General features: G+C 52.0%; 1 protein-coding gene across 1 annotated transcript; it reads left to right on the forward strand.

The window, feature by feature from the left end:
* Positions 1-1,256: 1,256 nt before the first annotated feature.
* MAPK13 (mitogen-activated protein kinase 13) lies at positions 1,257-9,558 on the forward strand. Its single transcript, XM_016120246.2, has 12 exons — positions 1,257-1,474; positions 2,348-2,477; positions 3,707-3,765; positions 6,255-6,363; positions 6,536-6,565; positions 7,181-7,228; positions 7,356-7,470; positions 7,607-7,678; positions 8,315-8,394; positions 8,645-8,723; positions 8,809-8,982; positions 9,246-9,558. The coding sequence occupies exons 1-12, from the start codon at positions 1,356-1,358 to the stop codon at positions 9,326-9,328; spliced, it is 1,098 nt and encodes a 365-aa protein (XP_015975732.1). The 5' UTR covers positions 1,257-1,355; the 3' UTR covers positions 9,329-9,558.
* The last annotated feature ends 3,530 nt before the right edge of the window (positions 9,559-13,088 follow it).

Below are 13,088 nucleotides of genomic sequence, written 5' to 3' on the forward strand. Positions count from 1 at the left end.
TGTGGGATCCCTATGAATCTCCCCCCTACATGGTCTTCTAGGCTGTGCCTGATGCAGGACTGTATGAGAGGGGCTGTAACACAGGGTTTGAGGTCTGCAGACATCCTAATGAGCCCCACCCTCCTGCCCCCAGCTTGTTGTAGGCCATAAACAAGTTCCTTTCCTTCTTCAAGACACCTTTCTGTTTGACAAAGTGAAGCATGTAATCCTCACACCTTCTACAACCCTATACCCAGGCCAGCAAGGGGTCAGACAATACAGGCTGGACATCTGGACCTCCTGTGGCCTCTCTCTGACCACCACCCTGTTCCTGGGAGCCTCTGTGATTTAATTTGAGCACAGAATTTTTTTTCAGGCTGCATAAGCCACCTGACAGATAGCAAGAAGGCTCTGGCTTGTCATTGCCCTCTGGGTATTAGGAAGCTAGAAAAAATTGTTTAAAACTGAAATTTTGAACCTAGACTCGATAATTGATTATTATAAAATCACTGTTATTAATTTTCCGTGTAAAAATGATCTCGTGATTATGTTTTTAAAATAATCCTTATCTTTTAGAGACACGAAAAGTATTTATGGATGAAATATGCCTAGTTTTGCTTCAGAATAATGAGGAAGGAGGGATGTAGATGGAATATATGTGACTAAGTTAATGTAATCGTTGAAGCTGAGGAGCCGGGGCCACGGAGGAAACTCACCAGCAAAGTGTGGTCCAAAGGCTTTCTGACCCTGGGAGCTGGTTGGAAATGCAGAATCTTGGCTCCACCCCAGACCGACTAAATCAGAATCTGCATTTTACTAAAATAAAATTCCCAGGCGATTCGTGAGCACATTCAACGGTGAGAAGCTCTGGGCTACTTCGTCTACTTTTGTATAAGTTCGAAACTTTCCATAATCAGAAAGTTGCGGGGTTTTGTTTTGTGTTTCCGAAATTGTCTTCAATGTTCCCGGCAGATCTCCCTGCAGAGTCCCAGGCTGCAGAGCGCTGGGAGGCCGTGTCTTCCCGCCTCGCAGCCCCAAGCGGGAACCCCTCAGTCTGTGAAGATCTCGCCCCCACGGCAGCACCTGGCGGAGAAGGAGCCCTTCCTGCAGGGCCGCGCACCTGCCCCTGCGGCTGGGCTGCGGTCCTGGCGGAAGCCCGGGGCTCACGGCGAGGGCTGTCGGGGCAGGCCCGGGCGGCGCCGCACCTGGGCGAACGGGCAGGTGGGACGCGCCGCGGGCCGGCCCCGCCCCCGCGCGGGGGAGGAGCGGGGCGGGAGCGGCAGCGGCAGCGACCTCGGTAGGGGGCCGGGTGCTGGGAACCTGGCGGGCAGCGAACGCAGCCGCCGCACTGGAGCCGCGGGGATTGTGTGCGCGGGATGAGCTTCACCCGGAAAAAGGGCTTCTACAAGCAGGACGTCAACAAGACCGCCTGGGAGCTGCCCAAGACCTACGTGTCCCCGACCCACGTCGGCAGCGGGGCCTATGGCGCGGTGTGGTGAGACCCTTGGGCATGCACGCCCGCTGCGGGGAGCAGGGGGCGCCAGGGCGTCGGGGCGGGCCGACGGCGGGCGCCAGGGCCCCGGGACGCAGGTGGAGCCTCCCCCACGGGCCTGGGCCGGGCCAGCGCACCTCCTCTGCTCTTCCTGGTCCGCCGTGGGTGTCTCTTCTCCCGCTGCGTACCTGGGTTGGCGCGTCCCCTTGACCGAGGACTCCAATGCCCGGCCCCCGCGGATTTGGAAGACCCCTCCCCCCAGGGGCTTTTCCTGGGTCCAACCCGCGGAGCCAGAAGGAGGTGGCAGACTGGGCTGCAAAGTAGAGCGTGAGCGGGAAGCCTCAGGCTGTGGCAGAGGCTGGCCTGGGGTCACATCAAGAACCATCTCACTTTTCTCACTGGCTTTGTGGGGTCTCTGTGGGTTGGATTAGGATTGGGTCTGGTTCTCCAGGACTTGAACCTTACAAAGGTCCGGTTCTCCAGGACTTGAACCTTACAAGGGACCCCAGAGTTCCTTCAGGAGAATCCTCATTGTTACAAATGGGTACACTGAGACCCAAAGAGGGAGAAGTGACTTGTCAAGATGCATAGAGTGAGACAACCTGGCGCTCTGGTTCTGGTCCTGGTTGTGTCTGGCCCAGGTGCAGTGCACCTACCTCTCTCAGTGTCTGCCTGCTCCCTCCTCCAGCCCCCACCCCCCACTGTGCTTCTGGCTACTCCCTCACATTCCAGGTAGTGGGCATCGGTTTCTCCTAGCCTAGCCTGCTGGCCAAGAGGGATTTGGATGAGGATGGCCTGAGAGATACCATCCAGCATCTGGGGTGGGCACTGCCCAGTAAGGAAAGCGCTGTCTGCTGACCTGTGTGTGCCTTCCAGTTCTGCCATCGACAAGCGGTCAGGGGAGAAGGTGGCCATCAAGAAGCTGAGCCGGCCCTTCCAGTCTGAGATCTTTGCGAAGCGGGCCTATCGAGAGCTGCTGCTGCTGAAACACATGCAGCATGAGAACGTAGGCTGGGCCTGGGCTGCTGGGGAAGGCAGGGAGGAGGGGGGATGGCCAGACAGGGCCCCCTGTGTGTGTGCAGGAGATGGCTAGAGAGGGTACAGAGAGCTCAGGACAGGTCCAGGAGAAGGGGAACCTCCTCCCTGCTCCTCCAACCCTTGTACCTGCCTCATATTAAGATGGGGTACAAGAGCTGCCCCGCCTAATCCCCGGGAAAGATGCAGGGTATGTTTGGCAGTGGATCAGCATGGACTTCGTGAGATGCAAATTTATTGTCACTGTTATGAGGAAACAAGCACAGTGGAACTTTGTAAATCTGTTCTACATCTAAGAGCTGGTGCCCAGAATCCAGGTTAATGTTATTTCCACATGTGACCCTGATAATAATAATAATAAAATAATAATAATAATAAGTACTTATTATGCACCAGGCACCAGGCACTGTTCTAAGAGCTTTGGGTAAACTAACGTATTTAATTCTCATAGTATCACATGAGATAAGTGCTATTATTCCCATGTACAGATGGGGAAACTGAAGCACGAAAGACCCACAGGTAATATCATTAGTCAGTGGCCGAGCTGGGATTTGAACCTAGGCAGCCTGGCTCTAGGCCTCAGTGCATAATGATTAGACTTTTATCTAACAGAAACAACTAGGAAAACAAGTGACTCGGCACTAGGCCTGGCAACCAGGCTTTACTTTGGGACACCTAGATTGGAAAGCAAACATTTAAATGATTTCAAATATTTGTGCACAATTTAAGCCCCATTCCTCTTCACCAATACTCCCCATAGCCTCCAGCCAGGGGTGATCTTGCCCCTGCCTCCAAACCAGCCCTTTGGCAGGCAAAAATGGATGTGGCAGAAGACCACAGGTCTTTCTGCTGGCTGGAAGGTGTCTTCCCTGTTTCCTCCTTGATTCCCTTCACCACTCATGGGCCCCTGCTTGAGATGAGAGTGGATTTGTGCTCCTTGCCCAGGACACCAGACTTAGGGGAGGTGAGCACAGGAATGGCTACCTCCCCTTTTCCCCAGCCTGACTCTCCATCACTGTGCACCAGAAGCTCCCTCCCAATTAGGGAGATTCCTCTTCTACCTCTGTCCCTTTACTGCTTCCAAGAAGGCTGGGATGGAGTGTTAGGAAAGGGTGGGTGGTCACCACGTGGCTGGGTCCTGGGGGAGGGCTGGAGAGGGATAGGCGGCTGCCCAGCCCTCACTGGCAACCTTCTCCCCAGGTCATTGGGCTCCTGGATGTCTTCACCCCAGCCTCCTCCCTGCGCAGCTTCCATGACTTGTGAGTTGGGCCACACTGGGTTTCAGGATATTGCCTGCCTTGGGAGCAAGTTGGGGGAGGGTTCAGATTCTCTTACCAGGTAGGGGGCTTCCAGCCCTGGCAGTCCCTGTGCCTCTGTGCTTTTGAGGTGTGATTCTCTCTGTAGAGGTCCTTTCAGCCAAGGGTAGAGAGAACGGCAGGCAGGAAGAGGTGGGAGGAGCTTTGTGGGGTATTTGCCTGGCACAAAGCGGTCTGCTAGCTGCTTCCCATGTTACCCAGTTTTAACACCACCAAGACATCATTGCCAGTCTTCACTGGTACCAACCTCACTGGCATCACCAATTCATTGCCATTCCCTGGGGGCCCAGGTGTGGGTCTGGACCTTGGGGCTCTTCTTAGAATGGAGCAAGGATCAGGAAGTCTTGGCCACTTCTGGCTAATGGGATGTTTGACAGAGTTATATGGTACCAAAAAATTTAGTTGTTAAATGCATGGCTTTGCTAGTGCAGTGACTAAAATTTAGAAACCTTTGGAAAGGTGGTTTTTTGTTTTGTTTTGTTTTGTTTTTAGTCCTTTTGCAAATGTTCTGAAGGCCTCTTTGTTAGCATGCTTTTGTTTCAAATGTAATGAAGTAATTTTAAATGAAGTTATTCCTGTAATGTCAGTTGCTGGGCTCAGCAATTGGAATTTAAAGTGGACCAGCTAGAAGTCTTCCTGAGTAGAAGGGACTAAGGGCATCCCAGGTAGAAGGAACTGCAGGGGCAGAGGCCATGGTACATGAAAGAGGCTGGACTGTGTGGGCAATATTGAGAAGTTTGATGTGGCTAGTGGAGGCCAGTAGCTGGTTTGGTCAAGCTAAGAGTCCAGACTTGATCCCACGGGTAGCCTCAAGTTCATGGAGGTTTTGAGTAGAGAGGTGATAGGGTCACATTGGATTTTTGAGATGCACTCTGATGGTAGCTGGAATGGAGCAGAGAGCCGTTTTGGGAGGTGGGAACCTAGAGTGTCATGTTCAAGACCTAGACCTGGATCTAAATACAGAAGAGGCAATGGCATACTGAGAGCAGAGCTGAAACCCTTGGGTGCAGTGGCTGGGTGAGGTAGCAGAGGTCAGAGGATGTCAGGTTCTTGCTTGGACTACAAGGTGGAAGGTGAACAGATCTTGGGAGAAAGATAATGTGTCCATTTCAGACACATCACTTTTGAAGTGCCTATGAATACTGAAGTGTTTAATTAGCAGTTGCAGATAAATCTGGAGCGCAGGAAAGGAAAGTTTGTGCTAGGGATGTGGATCAGGGTTGAAATAATCACCCATGGATGGTAGCCAAAACCCAGGAACAGGCTAATGTAGAACATGGCATGATACTGTTGATTAAAATATCAGCATTAAAGGGAAAGTCCGAGAGGATGAGCAGGTGAAGAACTGAGGTGAAGGTGAATCAGCGGAGACTCTTGAGGGAATGTCAGATTGTGCAAAGGTCAAGTAGAGCAGGAGGGAGCCAAGGGTGTGTGTATTGGACAGTTAATGGTGTCCTTGATCCGAGCAATTTTGGCAGTGGGGCGGGGCCAGATTGGCCTGGGAATTAAGGCAGTCGTGTCAAGAGGTGTGGACCATTCTTTCTAAAAGTTTGATGGGAAGAGAAAGAGGAAGAAGGGGTGTTTATTTGAGAAACAATGTCAAGGGAAGGTGGTTCTAGCACAGTGAGACTTCAGGAAGTTTGTGGGCCAAGAAGAAAGAACCAGGGTCCACGGAGAGGTGAAAGACAGGCGGGGAGGGATTGCGCATGGAGCGGGGTTCAGCAGGAGGGAGGGGTGTGGTCAGGCTGAAGAAGGCTTCAAAAAGGCACAGGCTCATGGAGATGGCTTCCACCACATCTTTTTTTTTTTTTTTTTTTTTTATGTTCCTTTTTCAATCCTATCATTTTTTATTCTAGACTTTGCTGGTACCACCTTGAGTAATACGTACATTTTGCTGACCTCGACTGGTTTTGCAATCCTTAAGGGTGCAATGACTTAGCCAGCTCCTTCTTCCTTCTTCTACCCTTCTAGAAATTGTTTCATTGTTTCCTTCTTGGAAGGGCAGACAGTTTTGGTTGTTCTCAGAGTCATCAACTGGTATGGCCCTCTGGGGAAGAGAAGATTTGGGGAGAAGCAGAAGGAAATAGTGGCAGATGTTTATAACTCACAGCTCTGGCTTTCTGTGGGGCATGGAGGAGGGCAAGGAGAGGGCACTTTTGAAGAGGTGAAACACAGCTCCATTTGGTTTTCCTAAATATGTTCCAGCTGAAGTGCTCACCCTGAGCTCTGCCAGCTGGGTGGCCACTGTGGCTAGGCTGGGAGCCAGGAGGCCTGTTTGGGGGTCTGGCTGGTTGTGGTTGAACTGGTTCTTCCGACACACGGAGGTCACCTCTCAGGCCCCTGTTCTGCCCCAGCCCCTTGCCCCAACTCTGAGCTCAGACCCAGTGCTGGATGGGACTTGGGGCCATTCACCAAGCCTTCATGCCTTGCAGCTACCTGGTGATGCCCTTCATGCAGACAGACCTGCAGAAGATCATGGGGATGGAGTTCAGTGAGGACAAGATCCAGTACCTGGTGTATCAGATGCTCAAAGGTCTTAAGGTGGGTAGAGGCCTGGAGGATGGCAGAGCGGGGACACCTTGGTGTTGAGACCTGAGGTTTGGGGGAGGCTAGGCTTTGGGGGCCAGGAGAGCACACTGACAGGGTGGAGGGGGTTTCGGAGCCAGCCTGAAACAGCCGGTGTAGAAACTGGGCTTCTCTTTCTCCCACACAGTACATCCACTCCGCTGGGGTCATCCACAGGGTGAGTGCTTTCTCTACTACAGTCCTTTCTACCCCTGGAGGGGTTCTCCTGAGAGAGAGAGAGAGAGAGAGAGAGAGAGAGAGAGAGAGAGAGAGAGAGAGAGGGAGGGAGGGAGGGAGGGAGGGAGGGAGGGAGGGAGGGAGGGAGGGAGGGAGGGAGGGAGGGAGGGAGGAGAGAGAGAGAGAGAGAGAGAGAGAGAGAGAGAGAGAGAGAGAGAGAGAGAGTGTGTGTGTGTGTGTGTGTGTGTAGGGGGCGGTGGGGTTGAACAGAGGGGACAACAATCCTCTGGGACATGGGATGTGGTTTTTTCAGATCCAGCCTTGGCCCAGAAGGACCTGTCTCAAAGGAATTGCTGTGTTCTGGGGAACTTTTGGGGGAAATGCTGCAAACAAAGCAAGCTCTGAGCTGGGTGTTTCAGGCCCTGAGAATCAGGAGCATTTTAGAGTTGGATGGGCCCTTCAGCACACCTAGTCCAACCCTCATTTTATGAATGAGGAGACTGATGCTCAGAGAAGGGAAGAGGCCTGGTGAGGTCTCATGCTGGGTGGTGGCTGAGCCAGGACAAGCTTCCATTTCTGCCCCTCAGCCTGGTACTTGCTTTCTCCTCTCATGTAGGACCTGAAGCCAGGCAACCTTGCTGTGAACGAGGACTGTGAGCTGAAGGCGAGTGGGCCCAGGCAGGGCCAGCCCAGGGATGGGATGGACCCCTTTCCCACAGGAGCCCCCCAAAGCTGTTCCAAGGGCCTCCTCTCCTCAGTGAGATTCCTTCCCTATGTCCCCCGATTCGTAGATCTTGGATTTTGGGCTGGCACGGCATGCAGATGCTGAGATGACTGGCTATGTGGTGACTCGCTGGTACCGGGCCCCTGAGGTGATACTCAGCTGGATGCACTACAACCAGACTGGTCAGTGGTCAGCTGCCTGTGGGCCTGGGGATCTTCTGTGGCAGCTTCCCCCAAGGCCATCTTGGTTACTTCGGGTTGACTGATCATTGGGTCCTGGTCAGTGGTTTATTCGACACTTCCTCCCCTCCCTCGGCAGTGGACATCTGGTCTGTGGGCTGCATCATGGCAGAGATGCTGACTGGGAAAACTCTGTTCAGGGGGAAAGACTGTATCCTTTGCTGGAAAAGCCCAAACTCCACCCAGGGGTTCATTCCTTCAACAGACACTTTCTTACTTAAATCTCTCTCTCTCTCTCTCTCTCTCTCTCTCTCTCTCTCTCTCTCTCTCTCTCTCTCTCTCTCTTTTTTTAATCTGGAGGTGATACGTGCTCAGTGTAGAACAATTTTAAAAAGCAGGTAAGCAAAATGATGAAAACTAGTCGCCTTCATTTCATCACCAGGTAGAAAATACTTCATGTTTTGGCACCACACACACTAATTAAGCGCCCGTGTGTGCAGTGAAGGCATTGATGAGAGGATGTAGGTTCTGCTCTGCTGAGCTCAGTGTTAGGGCAGTGGAGACAATAAGGAAAGTGAGGAAGGTGACTGACTGGGATGAGGCCGAAAGGTGGCACACTCAGGAGCATTTGTGGGGAGGGACCCTGACCCAGCCTGGCAGGGGAAAGCCCTCCAGAGTCCTGAGTCTTGAAGGATGAACCTTCTCTTCTAAAGCGGGAGGGGGCTAGGTGCGTCTGGAGCCTGGGTGGTGGCCACAGGGACTGGGTGGGAGTGATGGAGGGCCCGTGGGAAGGGCAGCTTCCAATCTGCCAGCAGAGAGTGAGGCCAACCCTTAACCTGCTCCCAAGACCTGGACCAGTTGACCCAGATCCTGAAAGTGACTGGGGTGCCGGGCACAGAGTTTGTGCAGAAATTGAACGACAAAGCGGTGAGTGGCCAAAGAGCCGAGGCTGTGCATTTGTCTGACCAGGGGCAGGTGGGCTGCAGGCCTTTGGGGAGGAGGGCTTACCTATGCGTCCCTCTGCCCTCGCAGGTGCTCTCGCTTTCATCCCACTTTGGGCTCTGACCAGAGCCGTGAGCCCTGATGGGGCTTTTCTGGAATCCCTGCTCTATACCCCAAGGTCCGAGCCCTGAGGGCCTGACAGTTGGGAATTACTCAGTGCCTTTCTGTCTTCCAGGCCAAATCCTACATCCAGTCCCTGCCACAGAGCCCCAAGAAGGATTTCTCCCAGCTCTTCCCCCGCGCCAGCCCCCAGGGTGAGTCTTGGGGCTGTCCCCACAGAACCGCTGCTTTCTGTCCCAGCGAGTGGGCCTGGGTCTGAGAGTCACGCTCTTGCTGCAGCCGTAGACCTGCTGGAGAAGATGCTGGAGCTGGACGTGGACAAGCGCCTAACAGCCTCACAGGCCCTCGCCCACCCCTTCTTTGAACCCTTCCGAGACCCTGAAGAGGAAACAGAGGCCCAGAAGTTTGATGACTCCTTAGAACATGAGAAACTCACAGTGGACGAATGGAAGCGTAAGAGACAGGCGCTCGGGCTCCTTCCTCTCTCTGCCTGCAGCCTCTCTCCTTTGCCTACTTCATTTTCATGTCTGGCCTCAGATAGCTCCTGTCTCTGGAGTCTACTACCTCCTTCTCCATGAGTGGATATTCTCTCCTGCATCCATTTCTTTCTTCCCAAGCTGACTTCCTACTCCATGTTATATCTGTGGGTGCTGGGGACAGGTTGTTTCTTGCCCTCAGTATCCCAGACCCACCGTGAGCCACCCTGCCTTTCTCAGAGCACATCTACAAGGAGATTGTGAGCTTCAGCCCCATTGCCCGGAAGGACTCGCGGCGCCGAAGTGGCATGAAGCTGCAATGACTCATCTAGCTGACCTCTGGCTGAGCCCGGGGATCACTACATAGCACCTCCTGCCAGACATTGTCCCTAGGACCAATATTTATTATTAATGGTTTCAACCATTATTGGATTATAGCCTTCCGAGCAGAGGACAGAAGGGCCCCGGTCCTTGTGCAGAATTCAAAGATCTTGATTGGGAGAGAATAGCTCTGATCATAACCAGCCGCATTAAACACCCATCTGGAGAATCACCTGTGTGGGGGATCCTTTCTTTCACAGCTATAGTGGGGCTAAGAGGGGTGGGCTGAGCCGGGGCAGGGGTCTACAGCGGCGATGATGTATTAGTTTGCTAGGGCTGCAGTAACAAATTACTGTTAAAACACCAGAAATTTATGCTCTCAAGATTCTGAAAACTGGAAGTCTGAAATCAAGGTGTTGGCAGGGGCATGCTCCCTCTGAAGGTTTTAGAGAAGAATCCTTTGTTGCCTCTCTGTAGCTTCCAGTGTCTCTCAAATCTGTGGTTGTCCTTGGCTTGTAGCTGCATCAGTCTCCTCTCTGCCTCTTTCACGTGGCCTTCTCCCCTGTGTGGATCTGTCTGTCTTCCCCTTATAAGAACACCCACTATTGAATTTAGGGTCTACCCTAATCCCATATGATCTCTTCTCAATCCTTACTAGTTATATCTGCAAAGACCCTATTTCCAAGTAAGGTCCTGAGGTTCTGGGTGGACGTGACTTTCTGGGGGACACTATTCAACCCACTACAGAAAGCCACGAGGGAGGGCCATTTCCTGGGCCTGGTGCTCTGCCACGGAGCCAAGCATGTTGGGCTGCTAGAATAAGAAAGTTGCAGAGAGAGCTACAGCTGGTGAGAAACTGCATGCAGATTATTTTGGGTGAGTGATAAGCAATCGAGATATGAAACAGCAGGCTTGTTGACTGGGAACTGCAGGAGGCAGGAACAGGCTTTTTCCAGGCTTTACGGAAAACTGTTCTGTGCCTTGCCCTTGTTGGGAATGATCCATCTCGGCAGAGCTTCAGTCTGACGTTGGCTAAGATCCCTCTGTTTAGGTTTAAAAAGCTTTGATAGAACTAATTCCCATGCACAAGAAGTCAGGAGCCTGGCCCCCTAGTTCCTGCTCTGGGCCCAGTGGGTCTCAATCTTCCCCATGCAGAAGGGGCCTGGTTAAAATGCAGATTCCTGGGCCCTGCCCCAGGGACTCTGATTTAGTAGGCCTGCAGCTGAGACCCTAGAATGTTTGAATGAAGACCCCCTGGCCTCAACCTGAGCCTAGTGATTCTGATGGCTATCAGGCAATACTTAGAGAAACATCTAGCTTTTTTCTGTACCACTTTATTTGTCAAGAGGCCTAAATTAAGAATGTACAAGGGGAGACTGAGGAGTTTAGGGAGCTTCATCCTCTCATTTTGCAGATGTTAAAACTGAGGCTTAGGGCTTTTTTAGGACAGTGAAACTATTCTGTGTGATACTGTAATTATGGTTACATGACATTCATACATTTGTCAAAACCAGTAGAACTACAAAACACCAAGAGTGAACCCTCAAGTAAACTATGGACATTAGTTAATAGTAATGTACCAATATTGGCTCATCATTTGTAGCAAATGTGCCACAGTAACGCAGGATAGGGGAACTGTGGCATGGATGATGGGGAGGGAGAATATGGAACCTTCTGTATTTTTGGCACAATTTTTCTGTAAACCTAAAACTTCTCCAAAAAACAGTGTGTATTTTTTTAAAGAATCAAATAATATCATTAAATAACAACAACAACAACAACAACAACGACAACAAAACTTGAGGCCACACTGACCCTTCCCTGAGAGATTCAGTCAGAAACCCACAGTTAGGAAGTGGTGCAGTCAGGATTTGAACCAGAACAGCCTTGACCACTGTGCCAAAGACTCTTAACCCACACTTGGATTGCCCAACCTTCCCAACCTTCCCAACCTTCCCTCCTTTCTATTCTGTCTCTCTGAGCTCCTCGCTGCTGCTTGTGTCCATGGGTTCTGATTTCTCTCCCATAAGAGTGGCCCTGCTGTCAAAGAGGGAGTAGTAAGTATTGGGAGGGGCTGGCCATGTCCTCTCATAGCCCTGACCTTGCTGGTTACTAAATTGCCCCAGGTCCCCTGAATCTAAATCTCTGTTAATTGCCTTCTGAGACGCTTCACTGGCCCCCAGGAAAAAGTCCAGGCTTGGCTTGGCATTCCAAGCCTCTTGCATTCTCTCTAACCTCATCAACTCCCACTGCCTCCCATTTTCCTTATGCCAGTGTGGCCTGCCATGCAACACGAGTCCTGGGATACACCATGAGGCTCACCCTGAACCTTAATAGGTCACAGGTTCTGACAAGTCCTGTGGTAAAGATATCTGTTCAACATTGTTTAATCCAGAACTTCCCAAATGTACTTACCACAGGACCCCATTTTCTCCTGACAGCCAGCACACACACAGCCGCCTTTGCCAAGTGCACAGGTCTCCATACTGCTTTTCCCTAAGCAGGCCTGAGGCTTGGATTTCTTTCAGAACCTCGCAGAAGGTTCTCCATCCCTCTCCTCACTGAGGAAAATCCTCCTTATCCTCCAGGACTTTGCCTCAGGCCTCCCTCCAGGAAGTCAGCTTCCTTCCTCTGCCCCAGGCTCTCTGTGTGGGGCATCTACAGTGTGTGTGGTTCTGCCTCCCCTCCCCAGCGCCACTGTGAGCCCACGCTTGGGACAAATATCCATGAATGAATGAATGAATGAATGAGGGAATCAATGATGTTCCAGGGTACTCTTGGTCATTTGTCCGCCCCAACCAGACAAGCAGCAGAGAACACAGCGGGAAGCGGAAGTGGTAGCCCTGCCCTGCACCCAAAGAGTTGCTCCCCTGAAAAGTTGCAGACTCCCAGGCCTCTCCCGTCGTCATTCAGTGTCTTCTAGTCCATCCCCCACCGCAGAATTAAATTTCCACGGTTGCTTCAGCCCCTTCCCTACAATGATCTCAAACCTGGGAGTTTTCTCCAAAGAGAGGTGAGGGTGCTGAGCAGTGGGAAGGGGTTCCTGGATTCTGGCCTTACTCTGTGGGCACTTGAGCAGAGTGACAGGAAATTAGTTCATTCTCAAGCTAGGTGGGAGCCTGAGCTTGGGAGATCAGGCTCAGCTACTCTCACCGCTGGCTTGCAAGACCTCAGGCAGGTCTCGTGCCCCAAGCCCTTGGTGGACAAGGTTGGGCTTTGCCCTATGGCCAGTGGGAAGCTTGAAGGGTCTTAACAGAGATAAAGAAGCCAGACTCAGGGACTGAGGACGGTTCAGTAACAGCTGTTGTGTCCTTGATTCTCTCCTTAGTGAAAGGAAGGATGTCCTTGCATAATGATACAACTTCTCTCCCAAGGCAACTGGGGCCTGGTCATCCATGCCACCCAAGGCAGGACTTGCCTGGTGTGTATTGGGAGTGGTGTTGCTTCCAGTGAGGGGCAGCACGTGGGGAAGTAGAGAGGGAGGAACTAACCTCCCAACAGAGAGCCGCTGGGAGTGCACAGACGCCTGGAGACTTGTGTGAAAGGGGGCGTGGCTCAGCTTTCACCAGGCACATCGAAACAGTGTTTGAAACTTTCTTTTCATGTCCCCCAGCAGTGCGACAACCGCAGCTGAAGAAACAGGAATCTCTTTCTGTCTCTTTTCATTCTTGGCTTTAAATTTAGTTGAATCCCCCAAGAACCGGTGCTAGGTTGCTCCCCGCACTTTATGCCACAGTGAGCTGGGGCTCTGTTTTTATTCTC

The sequence above is a fragment of the Rousettus aegyptiacus genome, unplaced genomic scaffold (genome assembly GCF_014176215.1).
Source record: "Rousettus aegyptiacus isolate mRouAeg1 unplaced genomic scaffold, mRouAeg1.p scaffold_m13_p_1, whole genome shotgun sequence".
NCBI classification, from domain to species: Eukaryota; Metazoa; Chordata; class Mammalia; order Chiroptera; family Pteropodidae; genus Rousettus; species Rousettus aegyptiacus.

Bases quoted from the DNA above. Each gene is read 5' to 3' on its own strand.
- MAPK13 (XM_016120246.2), top strand. From the start codon at position 1,356: ATGAGCTTCACCCGGAAAAAGGGCTTCTACAAGCAGGACGTCAACAAG. The intron at 6,364-6,535 runs GTGGGTAGAGGC...TCTCCCACACAG, and splicing joins AGATGCTCAAAGGTCTTAAG to TACATCCACTCCGCTGGGGT. The intron at 6,566-7,180 runs GTGAGTGCTTTC...CCTCTCATGTAG, and splicing joins CCGCTGGGGTCATCCACAGG to GACCTGAAGCCAGGCAACCT.